This window comes from Moschus berezovskii, chromosome 4, assembly GCF_049115385.1.
Source record: "Moschus berezovskii isolate FMDL1 chromosome 4, NW_MosBer_1.0, whole genome shotgun sequence".
Taxonomy (NCBI): domain Eukaryota; kingdom Metazoa; phylum Chordata; class Mammalia; order Artiodactyla; family Moschidae; genus Moschus; species Moschus berezovskii.
Genome location: NC_142463.1, coordinates 105,672,351 through 105,690,766, shown reverse-complemented (window position 1 = coordinate 105,690,766; position 18,416 = coordinate 105,672,351). Strand labels below are relative to the sequence as shown.

The 18,416-nt window shown below is 41.2% G+C and overlaps 1 protein-coding gene across 2 annotated transcripts in view; it reads left to right on the top strand.

Annotated features, from left to right (window-relative positions):
• The first annotated feature begins 207 nt into the window (after positions 1 to 207).
• Positions 208 to 18,416, top strand: part of THEM4 (thioesterase superfamily member 4) — a 62,259-nt gene continuing 44,050 nt past the window's right edge. Inside the window, exons 1-2 of one of the 2 annotated variants that reach the window (XM_055404023.2) lie at positions 208 to 436; positions 16,226 to 16,412. In XM_055404023.2, the coding sequence (XP_055259998.2) occupies positions 302 to 436; positions 16,226 to 16,412 (322 nt within the window). In that variant the 5' untranslated portion in view covers positions 208 to 301. The remainder of the gene's footprint in view (positions 437 to 16,225; positions 16,413 to 18,416) is intronic. The other variant, XM_055404024.2, reaches the window with a different exon arrangement.

The window sequence follows — 18,416 nt, the reverse complement described above, 5'->3', positions numbered from 1 at the left end:
CTCCCCAGGCAGCGCGGCCGCTGTCGCCGCTCGCCCCTCGGTCCAGTGGCCTTCACAAGTCTTGACAGTTTCCCCGGAAGTGGCTCAGGCGCGGGAGGACAACTAGACTGTCAACACCACGCCGGCCCTCGCGCCCCGCCCTCACTGCCCCTCAGGGACACGTGTCCCCGCCCACCGGCGCGCCAGGCCCCGCCCCCAGTTCGCCTCAGTTAAAGAGGAAGAGCCGGCGGTTGGGTAGCTGCGTGCGTGCGTCTGCTTTTACCTCAGCTGGCGCGAGCCAGCTCCCTCACTTCTGGGAGCCATGCTGAGGAGCTGCACTGGACTTCGCTCGCTCTGGGCCCTGCGCGGCCGGCGGGAAGGCGCGCCCCGGCTATCGACGGACCTGCCACCCGCGCCGGTGAGTCCGGGTAGCCGGGCAGCGAAAATGGGCAGAAAGGTAGGACTTTTTCGTCAGGAACTAGCCTGTGATAAGGGGCATGTTCAGCTGTTTATCCCTTTCCTCAGCTAACTGACTTCAGAATGAAAGCTAACATTAGCTCCAAAAGGTATCAGTATTAACAAGGTCACCGGGTCTTTCAGTCTTGAGAGTCAAGCCATAAGAAACTGGACAGGAGGGTGACGCGGTTTTGAGGCAGTGTGCAGGATGCTTGAATCCGGTCAGCAAGTCAAAGTATACCACGAGTCCCTGGTAGCTCAGACGGTAAAGCGTCTGTCTAGAATGAGGGAGACCCGGGTTCGATTCCTGGGTCGGGAAGATCCCCTGGAGAAGGAAATGGCAACCCACTCCAGTACTCTTGCCTGGAAATTCCATAGACCGAGGAGCCTGGTCGGTAGGCTATAGTCCATAAAGTCGGACACGACTGAGCGACTTCACTACTAATAAAAAAGGGTTATGACTTAAGCAAGGTCAAGGAGCCTGGTCGGTAGGCTACAGTCCATAAAGTCGGACACGACTGAGCTACTTCACTTCACTACTAATAAAGAAGGCTTATGACTTAAGCAAGGTCACGTGTTTAAGAAAACACGTGGTAGAGTTGGAATCTGAACCTAAGCAGTCTGAACCTAAGCAGTCTGGCAAATAACCATTACCTTATACCCGCAGGAGGATCAGTTTCCTCACGTTTAACACTTGTTACAAGGTTTAAGTCAGTCAGTCAGTCAGTCAGTTCAGTCGCTCAGTCGTGTCCGACTCTCCGCGACCCCATGAATCACAGCACGCCAGGCCTCCCTGTCCATCACCAACTCCCGGAGTTCACTCAAACTCATGTCCATCCAGTCGGTGATGCCATCCAGCCATGTCATTCTCTGTCGTCCCCTTCTCCTCCCGCCCCCAATCCCTCCCAGCATCAGAGTCTTTTCCAGTGAGTCAACTCGTCGCATGAGGTGGCCAAAGTATTGGAGTTTCAGCTTTAGCATCAGTCCTTCCAATGAACACCCAGGATTGATCTCCTTTAGAATGGACTGGTTGGATCCCTTGTTAAGTTGCCAAGTCCTGTCCGACTCTTGTGACCACATGGACTGTAGTCTGCAAGGCTCCTCTAGCCATGGGATTTCACAGGCAAGAATACTGGAGTGAGTTGTCATTTCCTTCTCCAGGAGATCTTCCTGATCCAGGGATGGAGCCTGCATCTCCTGCATTGGCTTCTTTACCCCTGAGCCACCACGGATGCCCTAAATAAATATTGCCTCTTGGAGAACTGTTTCCTCCTCTATGTACCCTTAGTACTTTCCCATTGTTTTTGTTGTTCAGTCACTAAGTGGTATCTGACTCTTTGGGACCCCATGGACTGTAGCACGCCAGGCTTCCTTGTCCTTCACAATCTCCCTCGCTTTGCTCAGACTCATGTCCATTGAGTCAATGATGCCATCCAACCATCTTATACTCTGTTGCTCCCTTCTCCTCCTGAATCTTTGCCAGGATCAGGGTCTTTTCCAATGAATTGACTCTTGCATCAGGTGGCCAAAGTATTGAAGCTTCAACTTCAGCATCAGTTCTTCCAATGAATATTCAGGGTTAATTTCCTTTAGTATTGACTAGTTTAATCTCCTTGCTGACCAAGGGACTCTCATTAAATAAATATTGCCTGTTCTTGTATCCCTATGTTTTGATTCATTGATATATTCAATTAATATTAATCGAGCACTAACAATATGCCAGACATCAGTTTTTAATGCTTTAAAGATGAATAAGAAACAACCCTTTCAGAGAACTCAAGTCTAATTTTGGAGAAAGGAATGAAAGTGCAAAATTTTAAAATAAATGTACTATGGGAAGTACTAAGGGTCCATAGAGGAGGGAACAGCTCCGTTTTGAGCATGAACTAAAAGCTGTTGTACCTTGTTTTTATTTATTTTTTCAACTTCGGCATTTAGGCATTAATATCATAAGTCATTCCCATGTTACAATTTGAAAACACCAATACTAAGAGAACAGAGCACTGGATTCAGATAAATAACTCTTTCAGTAATCCTTAAGCACTTGAAAACTTTAAAAACAGGTGCAGGTGGGGGAGAGGAGACTCAGCAGGCTTCCTGAAAGGACGAAGACAAGAACAATATCATGTCACTTCAGTATAGCAACCAAAGATTTCTTTATCTACTACAAAAAATAAGATTTTCTTTCTTATCATTTTCCACTCACCAGTTAATACAAATATTTGCTGCCTCTCGCCAGCTATATGTAAGGAATATCTAAAAATAATAGTTTATAAGGATATTGACTTAATTCTAGATAATTAAATTAAATTGCACTGGTTAAATTGTCCTCTCCGAAGGAGATCAGTTAGGTGAAAATAATCATTTTAGGCTCTTTCGGACATACACAAATGGATTCCAAAAACCATTTTAACATCTCTGAAAACGTTAAGTTTAAGAATTTTGAAACAATTGCTATACAGTACTTATTATTAAGCAGTCTACTTGAATTGAATAATGAAATAGTGTTCAAAAATAGAAAGCCCAGAGATAAATCCATGCACCTATGGACACCTTATCTTTGACAAAGGAAGCAAGAATATACAATGGAGAAAAGAAATTTCTTTAACAAGTGGTGCTGGGAAAACTGGTCAACCACTTGTAAAAGAATGAAACTAGAACACTTTCTAACACCATACACAAAAGTAAACTCAAAATGGATTAAAGATCTAAACGTAAGACCAGAAACTATTAAACTCCAAGAGGAAAACATAGGCAAAGCACTCTCCAACATAAACCACAGCAGGATCTTCTATGACCCACCTCCCAGAATATTGAAAATAAAAGCAAAAATAAACAAATGGAACCTAATTAAAATTAAAGGCTTCTTCACAACAAAGGAAACTGTAAGCAAGGTGAAAAGACAGCCTTCAGAATGGGAGAAAATAATAGCAAACGAAGCAATGGACACAGAATTAATCTCAAAAATATACAAGCAACACCTGCAGCTCAATTCCAGAAAAATAAAAGACCCAATCAAAAAGTGGGCCAAAGAACTAAACAGACATTTCTCCAAAGAAGACATACAGATGGCTAACAAACACATGAAAAGATGCTCAACATCACTCATTATCAGAGAAATGCAAATCAAAACCACAATGAGGTACCATTTCACGCCAGTCAGAATGGCTGCTATCCAAAAATCTACAAGCAATAAATGCTGGAGAGGGTGTGGAGAACAGAGAACCCTCTTACACTGTTGGTGGGAATGCAAACGAGTACAGCCACTATGGAGAACAGTGTGGAGATTCCTTAAAAAACTGGAAATATAACTGCCATACGACCCAGCAATCCCACTGCTGGGCATACACACTGAGGAAACCAGAATTGAAAGAGACACATGTACCCCAATGTTCATCGCAGCACTATTTATAATATCCAGGACATGGAAGCAACCTAGATGTCCGTCAGCAGATGAATGGATAAGAAAGTTTTGGTATATATACACAATGGAGTGTTACTCAGCCATTAAAAAGAATACATTTGAATCAGTTCTAATGAGGTGGATGAAACTGGAGCCTATTATACAGAGTGAAGTAAGCCAGAAAGAAAAACACCAATACAGTATAGTAACGCATATATATGGAATTTAGAAAGATGGTAACGATAACCCTGTATGCTGCTGCTGCTGCTGCTGCTAAGTCACCTCAGTCGTGTCCGACTCTGTGTGACCCCTTAGACGGAAGCCCACCAGGCTCCCCCATCCCTGGGATTCTCCAGGCAAGAACACTGGAGTGGCTTGCCATTTCCAGACAGCAAAAGAGACACAGATGTATAGAACAGTCTTTTGGACTCTGTGGGAGAGGGCAAGGGTGGGATGATATGGGAGAAGGGCATTGAAACATGTAAAATATCATATGTGAAACGAATCGCCAGTCCAGATTTGATGCATGATACAAGGTGCTCGGGGCTGGTGCACTGGGATGACTCAGAGGGATGGGATGGGGAGGAAGGTGGGAGGGGGATTCAGGATGGGGAACACATGTACACTCATGCTGGATTCATGTCAATGTATGGCAAAACCAATACAATATTGTGAAGTAAAATAAAGAAATTTGAAAAAAAAGAATGTTCACCTTGGAAGATTAAAGGTAACTAATAATTTACAATAAAATTAGCTTCCCCAATTATTTTAATATTAAAAATAATAAAGACAACTAACTTATATTAAAATATTCAAGTAATAGTAAATAGTGAAAAATTTCAAGATGAAGTTTTTAGCAAAAAGAAAAGAGAGACTGGTACCTTTTTATTTATTTGTTTGTTTATTTTGGTTGCACTGGGTCTTTGTTGCTGTGCCCGGGCTTTCTTGGTGTTTTTTCTAGTTGTAGCGAGCAGGGGCTACTCTTGGTTGCAGAGCACATGCTTCTCATTGCAGTGGCTTCTTTTGTTGTGAAGCACTGGCTGTAGTGTGTGTAGCACTGCAGCACACAGGCTCAGTAGCTGTGGCTCCCAGGTTCTAGCATGGGCTTAGTAGTTGTGATGCACAGGCTTAGTTGCTTCACAGCATGTGGGATCTTTCTGGACCAGGGATCAAACCCGTGTCCCCTGCATTAACAGGCAGATTCTTATCTACTGTAACATCAGGGAAGTCCAAGGCTGATACTTTTAATGGAAATATTAATTAGTATTGTAATGGGATTCTAATGGTATTAGCTGTAGGGAATAAGTAATAATTGATGAAATGAGGATGTTTTTAATTGGTATTTATTTCCTCGATTACTTAAATTTTTCACTAGAAGTCTAAAAACTTGTGGTTCAGTATACAGAAAAGCATTAAGTATGGGCCATTTATAAGAGCAGAAACATCAAAAGAGTATATTGAAGTTACAGGCTCATTTCCAGGCTTGTCCAGAACATGCTTCTCTTTTCAACTTTGGGTTAAAAAAATATCTACAAGACTGTGGAGGGAGCCTCCAAATAGGGCTATTCAATAGTCATGTTTCTTTCCTCTGGGCCTTTTGCCTTCTGCCAGTTCTTCTCAATTTTCTAGAGACAGGAAATGATACTTCATTCCACTTATCACCATCTTAAGGCATTCAGGATTATCTTGAATAAGTGGTTCAGTTTGTACTGTTTTACTTAAATTATTTGTTATAAGTGGAATCCTGACTTTTACAAGAAAAAGTGAAAGTCACTCAGTCGTGTCCGACTCTTTGCAACCCATGGAATTCTCTACAGTCCATGGAATTCTCCAGGACAGAATACTGGAATGGGTAGCCTATCCCTTCTCCGGCAGATCTTCCCGATCCAGGAATCAAACTGGGGTCTTCTGCATTGCAGGCAGATTGTTTACCAGCTGAGCTACCAGGGAAGCCCATAACAAGGATGTCAATCATATATGGCTGGCAATTAGGTTCATTGTATTTTAACCACCAGACTGTGTGCTGTGTGCTTAGTTACTCAGTTGTGTCTGACTCTTTGCGACCGCATGGACTGTAACCCGCCAGGCTCCTCTGTCCATGGAATTCTCCAGGCAAGAATACTGGAGTGGGTTGCCATGCCCTTCTCCAGGGGATCTTCCCAACCCAGGGATCCAACCCAGGTTTCCAGCATTGGAGGTGGATTCTTTACTGAGCCACCAGGTACGCCTGATCCTCTGCTCTCACAGTCAGAGTGTCCTGGTTGAGATGTGTAACTCACTTGGCATCAGGTTTTATTCATCAGTTTTATACAGTTCAATAAAATGCTGATGAATAAAGTCATCTGCTGTTGCTTTCAATTTGGGACAGTCTAGACACTCTGCTAGCACACTTAAACTGAGACAGTTTGAAGCATCAGCTTGTTCTTTCAAAAAATCAACACACAGTCTTCCCTGGGGTCTAGTGGTTAAGAATCTGCCTGCCAATGCAGGGGACATGGGTTTGATCCCTGCTCAGGGATGATTCACATGCCATGGGGTAACTGAGCCCATGCTCTGGAGTCCACAAGCTACAAGTTCTGAACCCATATGCCAAACTATTGAAGCCCAAGCACCCTGGAGCCCATGCTCTGCAACAAGAGAAGCCATCGCAATGAGAAGCCCTGCTTACCTCAACTAAAGAATAGCCCCTACTAGCTGCAACTAGAGAAAGCCCACATGTAGCAACAAAGACCCAGCACAGCCAAAAAAAGAAATCAAATTTTCTTCACAGGTTCAGTCTGGTACTGTTTGCTGCATCTAACAAAGACTGAACATTGTTGCTATTCACAAAAATTCTCATGATATAAGCAAATTCCACAAGTTATTTGATAATGTCAGGTGCAGCATCTTTGAGTTCTATTTCAAAGGGCTTTGATTCAAATATGTGAGTTGTGAGCATTAAGTTTAAAAAAATGACTGGCTGCACCAAGGACAACATGATGATGAGGTATCTTTCGTTCCTGGACCATAAGAATCACATCACACAATGTTTTCTTTGTATTTATGTAGCTTGTCAACAAGGTTCTGTAGTCAGTTTCTCCCAGCATGATTTCAAGTTGATCCTAGGTATAAATCCCTGGGTAGACTGTAGATTCAACTATAGTCAAGTAGTGAATTTAAATCACTGTTTCTGAATATTATTCATGATACCCATGAAGCTAGCCAATTTGGAAAATTTCTTCTTACTGGGGCTTCTGTTTACCAAATACTGAGGCTGAGAGAGGGCCGCTGCAATGCCCTGCTCCCCAACGGGCAAGCAGGCCACTGTGGTAGGACAAGGCCCAGCCACCCCCTCAAGCTCTCCGGAGGCAACAACACAGGCTTTATGGCATTTCCCTTAGAACCAGAGCCCAGCCAACTTACTTTTAAGGAATAAAGAGTGCAGATCCATTATTAATCCTTTGTCATCACTAACTCAGTGGACGTGAACTTGCGCAAACTCCAGGAGATAGTGAGGACAGGGGAGCCTGGCATGCTGCAGTCCATGAGGTCATAGAGTCAGACACGACTTAGTGGCTGAACCACACCACCATCTTATACACTGGAAAAGAAAAATGTCCTGTGCTAATCTCATAACAAAGATAGATTCATTTCTTTAATTATATGTTGGTGTCTGGTAGTCTATGTTGAGAATATTTAACAATATTTACGGACTGTGTAACAATAGTATTTACAGGCTTTACAAATCATGTCTCTTTTGGTTCGGTAACTTAATCTTAAAAGGAGATACATTAAAAAGTTGTAACTTAAACCCCGCTTGAAACACACATAATCAAACATCTAGCAAGACCTTTCCCCTATTCAGGGCAACAAAAAGTAGTGATTATCCCTGACATTTATCCCTCATGCACAGAGTCTGTGCTGAGAATTTATAGGTGCCTTTACTTTCAAGTATCACTTAATTCTCATCTCCTTGAACTAAAACTTTCATTATTTTTATTTCTCACAGTATCATAGTGTTCATCTGTGGTCCCAAACTCAACATGCCCCAAACTAAAATTAATGGTTCTGCTCCTACTTTCCACCTCCTGACATTCAAACAAACATTAACAAAAACCTCCTCTTTCTTTTCCTTCTGTCCACTCCAGTCTTCAAACCACAAGTCAGGAACTAGCCAAAACTTTTCTACTTTCTCTTCCCCCATGATCAGTCAGTCTCTACAACCCTTGGTTCCGATATCCTAGATCTCTCTTAAACCTTTTTCATTCCTTTCTACCTAGTTCAGCTTCCGACCATATTTCTCCTTGAACTCTGCAACAGTCTTTTAACTGGTTTCCTTACCATTGCTTCTCACCTTACAATTCATCCTTTACATCAGAGGGAACTTTCTAAAACCTCAGTTCATGTTACTGCTTTGCTTAAAACTCCCTAAGCAGTACATTCTAAAGGAGATCAGTCCTGGGTGTTCTTTGGAAGGACTGATGCTAAAGCTGAAGCTCCAGTACTTTGGCCACCTCATGTGAAGAGTTGACTCACTGGAAAAGACTCCGATGCTGGGAGGGATTGGGGGCAGGAGGAGAAGGGGACAACAGAGAATGAGATGGCTGGATGGTATCACTGATTCAATGGAGGTGAGTTTGAGTGAACTCCGGGAGTTGGTGATGGACAGGGAGGCCTGGCATGCTGTGATTCATGGGATCGCAAAGAGTCAGACACGACTGAGCAACTGAACTGAACTGAACTGAACTGAACTGAAGGCACTCCATAATGGAAAAAAAGTACTTTGCCACTCAATTGGCATGTATTCTTCATGATTCTTTAAAGACTCCTTTTCTTTAAATAGCTTCATCCTAGGCAATAAAATGAAATCAAAGTGTGATGCACTATTTATGTCCTTTTATAATATTCATTTAAAAATACATGTGTTATGTGTACCCCAGTGTTCATCGCAGCACTGTTTATAATATCCAGGACATGGAAGCAACCTAGATGTCCATCAGCAGACTAATGGATAAGAAAGCTGTGGTACATATACACAATGGAGTATTACTCTGCCATTAAAAAGAATACATTTGAATCAGTCCTAATGAGGTAGATGAACCTGGAGCCTATTATACAGAATGAAGTAAGCCAGAAAGAAAAACACCAATACAGTATAATAATGCATACATATGGAATTTAGAAAGATGGTAACGATAACCCTGTATGCGAGACAGCAGAAGAGACACAGATGTATAGAACAGTCTTTTGGACTCTGTGGGAGAGGACAAGGGTGGGATGATTTGGGAGAATGGCATTGAAACATGTATATTATCATATGTGAAATAGATCACCAGTCCAGGTTCGATGCATGATACAGGATGCTTGGGGCTGGTGCACTGGGATGACCCAGAGGGATGGGGAGGGAGGTGGGAGGGGGGTTCAGGATGGGGAACACATGTACACCCATGGTGGATTCATGTCAATGTATGGCAAAACCAATACATTATTGTAAAGTAATTAGCCTCCAATTAAAATAAATAAATTTATATTAAAATTTTAAAAAAGGGACTAAAACTGCCACACAAAAAAATTGAATACCTAAAAAAAAAACAACACGTGTTATTGTTGTTGTACCACCTAAAATCGTCTTTCCTATTGACCTTTTGAAATATTAACCTGGAAGATGAAATCTAAGCTTTTGTTAAAGCCAAAGAGCCACTATAGTGTCACCCCTCTTCTGTTTTACCATCTCCATCTTGCTACTGTTCTCTTTGTACCTTTCAGCCATAAAGACTAAATCCTAGCAGTTCCCCATATTTCTCTGCCTTTTGCTTGGAACAGCCTGCCTGTTGTTTCTTTATGAACTCTTCACCCTTTCAGTTCAGTTCAGTTCAGTTCAGTCACTCAGTCGTGTCCGACTCTCTGCGACCCCATGAATCACAGCACGCCAGGCCTCCCTGTCCATCACCAACTCCCGGAGTTCACTCAAACTCATGTCCATCCAGTCGGTGATGCTATCCAGCCATCTCATTCTCGGTTGTCCCCTTCTCCTCCCGCCCCCAACCTTTCCCAGCATCAGAGTCTTTTCCAGTGAGTCAACTCGTCGCATGAGGTGGCCAAAGTTTTGGAGTTTCAGCTTTAGCATCAGTCCTTCCAATGAACACCCAGGATTGATCTCCTTTAGAATGGACTGGTTGGATCTCCTTGCAGTCCAAGGGACTCTCAAGAGTCTTCTCCAGCACCACAATTCAAAAGCATCAATTCTTCGGCAGAAACCACCTATATCAGTTCTCATTTTTTTTAAGTTTTCCCTAAAAGTCACTTCTTCTGCGTCTGTATCTACTTCTGTTGTAGCATTTTTCACACTCAAGGCTATAAGCACTTGAGGACAGGGTCTAAGTCTTCTCTCTTTATGTTACCTGTATCTGGCCCAGAACCAGAGCATATAGTAGGGCTCAAAAAAAATTTGTTGCAGGACTTCCCTGGCAGTCCAGTGGCTAAGATTCCACACTTCCACTGCAGCAGACATAGGTTCAATCCCTTGTTGGGGAACTAAGATCCCACATGCCATACAGTGTGGCCCTAAAAGGGAAAAAAAAAAAAGTTTGTTACATTCAGCTGAATCTCCTCAGACTTCAAAGTTAAAATCAGACAGGAGAAACTCCCAAACTTACTCTATGAGGCCACCATCACCCTGATACCAAAATCAGACAAAGATGCTACAAAAAAAGAAAATTACAGGCCAATACCACTGATGAACTTTGATGCAAAAATCCTCAATAGAATTGAAAAACACATTTAAAAGATCATACATCATGATCAGGTGGGCTTTATTCCAGGGATGCAAGGATTCTTTGGTATATACAAATCAATATGATACACCATATTAACAGATTGAAAGATAAAAACCATATGATCATCTCAACAGATGCAGAGAAAGCTTTTGATAAAATTTAACACCCATTTATCATAAAAAAAAGTACTCTCCAGAAAGTAGGCATAGAAGGAAAATATTCAACATAATAAAGGCTGTATACGACAAACCCAGAGCAAACATTATTCTCAATGGTGAAAAACCTGAAAACATTTCCTCTAAAATCAGGAACAAGACAAGGGTGCCCACTCTTGCCACTATTATTCAATGTAATTTGGGAAGTCCTTTCTGCTTCTCAATCAGAGAAGAAAAAGAAATAAGAGATCGAGAGTAGAAAAAAAGAAGTAAAATTCTTACTGTTTGCAGATGACATGAGACTACACATAGAAAACCATAAGGATGCCACCAGAAAATTACTAGAGCTAATCAATGAATATAGTAATATTGCAGAATATAAAATTAACACACAGAATTCCCTTGCATTCCTATACACTAACAATGAAAAATCAGAAAGATAAATTAAGGAAACAATCCTATTCACCATTGCAACGAAAAGAATAAAATACCTAGGAAAATCTACATAAAGAGACAAAACACCAGTATGCAGAAAACTATCAAACAGTGATGAAAAAAAATCAAAGATGACACAAACTGATGGAGAGATATATCATGTTCTTGGATTAGAAGATTCAATATTGTGAAAATGACTATGCTACCCAAAGCAATCTATAAATTCAATGCAATTCCTGTCAAACTACCAATGATATTTTTCACAGAACTAGGACAAATATTTTCACAATTTGTATGGAAACACAAAATACCCTGAATAGCCAAAGTAATCCTGAGACTGAAGAATGAAACTGGAGGAATCAACCTTCCTGACTTAAAAACTATACAACAAAGCTACAGTCATCAAGACCTTATGATATTGGAACAAAAACAAATATAGACAGATGGAACAAGATAGAAAGCCCATTAATTAATCTACGCACCTGTAGGCACCTTATCTTTGACAAGGGAGGCAAGAATACACAATTGAGAAAAGACAATATCTTCAATAAGTGGTGCTGGGGAAATTGGACAGCTACATGTGAAACACTGAAATTAAAATACTTCCTAATAAACTGTGGAAAATCCTGAAAGACATGGGAATACCAGACCACCTGACCTGCCTCTTGAGAAACCTGTATGCAGGTCAGGAAGCAACAGTTAGACCTGGACATGGAACAACAGACTGATTCCAAATAGGAAAAGGAGTACGTCGATGTTGTATATTGTCACCCTGCTTATTTAACTTATATGCAGAGTACATCATGAAGAACACTGGGCTGGATGAAGGACAAGCTGGAATCAAGATTGCCGGGAGAAATATCAATAACCTCAGATATGCAGATGACACCACCCTTATGGCAGAAAGTGAAGAGGAACTCAGAAGCCTCTTGATGAAAGTGAAAGAGGAGAGTGAAAAAGTTGGCTTGAAGCTCCACATTCAGAAAACGAAGATCATGGCATCTGGTCCCATCACTTCATGGGAAATAGATGGGGAATCAGTGGAAACAGTGTCAGACTTTATTTTGGGGGGCTCCAAAATCACTGCAGATGCTGATTGCAGCCATGAAATTAAAAGACACTTACTCCTTGGAAGGAAAGTTATGACCAACCTAGATAGCATATTAAAAAGCAGAGACATTATTTTGCCAACCAAGGTCCGTCTAGTCAAGGCTATGATTTTTCCAGTGGTCATGTATGGATGTGAGAGTTGGACTGTGAAGACAGCTGATCGCTGAAGAATTGATGCTTTTGAACTGTGGTGCTGGAGAAGACTCTTGAGAGTCCCTTGGACTGTAAGGAGATCCAACCAGTCCATTCTAAAGGAGATCAGTCCTGGGTGTTCATTGGAAGGACTGATGCTAAAGCTGAAGCTCCAATACTTTGGCCACCTCATGCAAAGAGTTGACTCACTGGAAAAGACTCTGATGCTGGGAGGGATTGGGGACAGGAGGAGAAGGGGACAACAGAGAATGAGAAGGCTGGATGGCATCACCGTCTCGATGGACATGAGTTTGAGTGAACTCCAGGAGTTGGTGATGGACAGAGAGGCCTGGCATGCTGTGATTCATGGGGTCGCAAAGAGTCGAACACAACTGAACGACTGAACTGAACTGAACACCATACACAAAAATATACTCAAAAGGGATTAAAGACCTATATGTAAGACTAGAAACTATAAAACTCTTAGAGGAAAATATAGGCAGAACACTCTCTGACACAAATCACAGCAAGATACTCTATGACCCACCTCCTAGAGTAATGGAAATAAAAACAAAAATAAATAAATAGGACCTACTTAAACTTAAAAGCTTTTGCACAGTGAAGGAAACTATAAACAAGGTGAAAAGACAGCCCTCAGAATGGAAGAAAACAATGGCAAATGAAACAACTGACAAAGGATTAATCTCTAAAATATATAAACAGCTATGCAGCTCCATACCAGAAAAGCAATCCAATCTAAAAGTGGACAGAAGACCTGAAGAGATAGTTTTCCAAAGAAGACATACAGATGGCTAACCAGAATATGAAAAGACGCTCAACATTGCTCATTATTAAAGAAATGCAAATCAAAATTACAATGAGGTATCACCTTTCACCAGTCAGAATGGCCATCAAAACAATCTACAAACACTAAATGATAGAGAGGGTGTGGAGAAAAGGAACCTTCTTGCACTGTTGATGGAATGTGAATTGATACAGACACTATGGAGAACAGTATGGAGATTCCCTAAAAAATCTAGGAATAAAACTACCATATGACCTAGCAATCAGACATATACCCTGAAGGAAACCATAACTGAAAAATACACATGTACCCTAATGTTCACTGCAGCACCATTTACAATAGCAGGACATGGAAGCAACCTTGGTGTCCATCAACAGATGAATGGATAAAGAAGCTGTGGTACATGTAACAACGGAATATTACTTAGCTATAAAAAGGAATGTATTTGAGTCAATTCTAATGAGGTAGAAACCTAGAGCCTATTATACAGAGTGAAGTTAAGTCAGAAAGAGAAAAACAAATATGTAATAACACATATAGATGGAATCTAGAAAGATGGTACTGATGAACCTACTTGCAGGGCAGCCAAGGAGCCACAGAGATAAAGAACAGACTTGTGGACACAGTAGAGAAAGGAGAGGATGAGACGAATTGAGACTAACATTGCAACATATACGTTATCATATGTAAAATAGATAGTGGGAATTTGCTATAAGATTCATGAAGCTCAAATCCATGCTCTGTGACAACCTAGAGGGATGGGATGGGGTGGGAGGTAGAAGGGAGGTTCAAGAGAGAGGGAACATATGTATACCTATGGCTGATTCATGTTGATCTATGGCAGAAACCAACACAATATTATAAAGTAATTATCCTCCAATTAAAAATAAATATTTTAAAAAGTCAGGTGGGAGAGCCCAGGATCAAGGGCATCATTCTAATTTTTAAAAGTTTTCTATTATCTCTATTGCACTGGTCCGTGAAAGGATGATAGAACTGATCAAACCTAGAGTTTCCTGTTTTGAAGGTAAAAGGAAAATTATATTTCTTACTGAGATTACAATTATACTAAGAAAAGTTACAGAAACTTGGAGGAAATATATCAAAATTTTACCATTAGTTATATTAATATAAAGAGATAATAAGTGGGTTAAAGCTTTTTTGTTTTTCTTTTCTTTCCTTACCAAATTTTTTGAGGTGAAACTATAAAGGGACAAGCCAATCCAAAACCATAGGAAAAGAAAAACAAGGTACAAGTACTGGGCTAGGGAGTGGAGTAGTCTCAGTCTTACTCATATTTCCCCTCATGAAGTCAAGACTTTTTATAGCTAGGAAGTTTTTAGTTCCATAGAGTTCTTAAGACAGGTTCCCTAAATTCTTACCATTTGACCAGGACCCAACCCTGAGGTCAGCAGAAACCTGTTTGGCTGGATGTTCCATCACAGTAAGTGTACCTCCCTGTACCCTGGGTGTAGTCCAAGTGTTGTAGATACTTTGAATGACTTGATGAGAGTGACTGGGAGTAGAATACTACAGAGGTGATAGCTTCTGCAATCTTAATGTACTAGGATTTCTGCACAAGTCACAATAAAGTGATTTTCCTTTGTGGACATTTGGTTTGTTCCACTCCTTTGTAGGCAACACTTTGTCCCTCATCCTCCAGGGCCCCTGTACCTTTCCACCTGCTGTGTGGGCACTGGTGTGGTAGCAGTGCTGAACGCACTGCTGGAAACTGTGGTTATTGTGACGCCAAGAACTTTTCTCCTCCAACCCCCTCCTCCTCTTTCTTTGTGTTGTCTTTCTGTTCTCTTTCTGAAAGAACATTTAGCTCTTTCACCGACTTTGTTGCATAGTTCAGAAACCTGGGATTAGCTCTGGTATTTTTCCTCTTCCCTCACTCTCCTTTATCCAAATAGTCACCAGTTCTGCTTCATGCACTCAGTTTTTCAGCTGAGTTACTCCAGTAGCTTCCAGACAAGGCCCTCTAATTCCAATCTTGAAATCACTCTCACTATCTTTCATATTATGACCAAATCTGATCTTGTCACTCCCTTGTTTAAAATCCCACCAAGAGCACCGCAGATGCAATTCAAACCAGTTAACTTAATGTGGAAGCGTCTCACAGTCAGGCCCTTGCTCCTCCCCTTGTACTGAAACAGTGCCAAACTTCCTTGAGGCCTTGTTTCTTTTATTTACTTATTTGTTGACTGCACTGGCCTTCACTGCAGCACATAGGGCTTCTCTTAGTTCTAGCGCACTACTACAGGGCTTCTCATTGCAGTCCACTATCATAGTTGCCCCTCGGCATGCGGGTTCTTAGTTCCCTAACCAGGGATCAAACCCAAGTCCCCTGCATTAGAAGGCAGACTCTTAACCACTGGGCACCAGGTAAGTCCTGAGCCCTTAGTTTCATCATCTGTAAAATGGGGATATAATTAGTACATACTTCATATGGTTGTTGTAAGGCCCCTCAAAACTGTTTCATGTCTCCTTGCCTTTGCACACAATATTCCTTTGCCTACAATACTCTTTCTATCTGGCTGATTTCTGCTTGTCTAATTTGAAGATTCAAGTCAAAGGACCCCCTCCCTGATTACCCAATCTGAGATGAATACCTCTCCCCTGTGCTCTGGCTTCCTGCGTGTTTCCCACTGGCAGCACCTTTTACATAGAGAAAAGTTGTCTGACCTTCATCTTTATCACCAGTTTCTGGCTCATCTGTGCTTCATTAAGGTTTGAGAAAAAGAAGGGGCCCTGCAGACCTGTGCTTAATACCAACTCTGTCACTAGCTAGTTGGATGACTTTGAGCAAATCATTTATTCTCTCAATCTCCCATTTCTCCTAAGGAGGGAGGACCAGGTGATGCTAGAAATTTGTTTCCACTTCAAAATGACAAGCTTTGGGGAAGAGGGAAAGCAATAAGATAGTCTTAGAAAATAGAATATGTTATGAAATAGGACATACCTTCTTTTACTCTCCTTTTTCTCCTTTTAGAGGTTGTTTTCTACTGAGAAAGTCATTCACAAGGACTGGTCTCTCCCCAACCCCAGCTGGAGCAAGGACTTCAAACTCCTTTTTGACCAGTTTATGAAGAAATGTGAAGACGGCTCCTGGGAACGTTTGCCTTCCTATAAACATAGATCTACTCAAAAGAGTGAAGACTTCAAGACCTATTTCCTTGGTAGGAACAGCTACTCTCCCATATAGAACACTTAAATATCAAATATAAAACTAAGAACAAATTGAGCACTAGTTATCACTTGAAAAAGGAGAAAGGAGAGTGCAGGGAAGGAGGAGAGTGCAGAGGGTTGCTATATTCTCCAGTTTTATAGACCAGAAATCTCAATAAATTTTGCAGATTGTGGGAGAGCATAAAGTCTATTGCCATTAATAAGACTGCCCCCACCATGGCATCATCATCAGCATTAGCAGGAAGGGGCCCCAGAAAGCCTCCACCCTCCCACATTCTCATCACCTTTCTGTCTTGAGGCTGTCATCACTAACCTTAATTTGTCCCAGTATGTGGCTCTGTCCCCCTAGGAAACTCAGAACACTCAAGTCACCCCTTCATCTCACAGACGCTAAACTCCCATGGCAGACCATCCCACCTCCAACATACACATTGCACTTCTTGTCCTGTGTGTGTGTGTGTTTTAATTAATACATTTTATTTTGGTAGTAGTTTCGGGTCTATAGTGAAAAGAGTGGAAAGTGCAGAGTTCTCAAATATCCCTTACTTCCCTCTGCCAGGTTCCCATTTATTAATATCTTGTGATAGTAAAGTATATTTGTTATAATGATGAGACTGTATTGATAACATGAACTTAAGTCCATAGTTTATATCAGGGCTCATTCTTTGTGTAATGCTTTATGAAGTTTGACAAATGTATAATGACATGTATCATACTGAATAGTTCCACTGCCTTAAAAATTCACCATGTTCCTTCTGTTCATCTCTGCCTCCTTCCTCCAAACCCTTGGCGACCACTGATCTTTTCACTCTCTCCATGATTTTGCCTCTTCCAAAATACATACAGTATGTAGCCTTTTCAGATTGTTTTCTTTCACTTAATAATATGCATTTTTAAAGTATATTTATTTTTTTCCATAGTATTTATCTCCATAAGACAATGCTTTGTGTTTTTTTAACGGTTTATCTCTTACCACTAGAGTGTTTGCTTCATAAGGGCAGAGATTTTTGTATGTTTTGTTACCCACTATATCTCCAGTGCTTAGAATAGTACCCGGTACATATTAAGTGCCTTATACATACTTGTAGGAAGAAGAGAGATAAGAAGGGAGGGAGAAAACACATACTAGGGAACCTGCTTAAGATGCTGTACTTGGGTTTGTTGTTTGTTTTTTTTTATCTAAAATATCTGCCCTTCTTGAGTAATGAGAGACAAACCACGAAATAATGAAAACAAAGTAAGTCAGATGGTAATACATGCTGTGAAAAAAAATAGATGCACTTTAATAACAACAAAAGAGATTCCTCATATAGGAAATGGGAGGAACAATGTACGGCCACCTTTTCTACCCATTGCTTTTTTTTTTTAAAAAAAGGAAGTTTATTAGCACATATACCTCATGTATACCTGGGAGATACCCAGGGGAAAGTAGTGAGTAACTCCCCTAGATGGTCTAAGCAACTGGGTTAAATACCATTTCAACTAAAGGCAAAAGAAAAGTGTTGGGGATAGGAGGCAGTTTGGGGAGATTACCAGGAAAAGATGTAAGTTGTTGCTTTCTCCCTTGAAAAGATTCTCTTGTGATACAGAGTTGTCCTTCTCTTACTGATACAGAGATGGAGAGTTCCTTTATATGTAAATTTCTGAGGTTACTGATATTTCTCCCTGGCAAAAATTTAACCTCAGTTGTTTCATAATAGAAAACAGGTTGGGAGCTTCCCTGGTGACTCAGTTCGTAAAGAATCTGCCTTCAGTGTGGGAGACCTGGGTTTGATCCCTGGGTTGGAAAGATCCCTTAGAGAAGGGAACAGCTACACACTCCAGTATTCTGGCCTGGAGAATATCATGGATTGTATAGTCCAGTTCAGTTCCGTTCAGTCGTGTCCGACTCTGTGACCTCATATACTGCAGCACGCCAGGCCTCCCTGTCCATCACCAACTCCCAAGTTTACCCAAACTCATGTCCATTGAGTCAGTGATGCCATCCAACCATC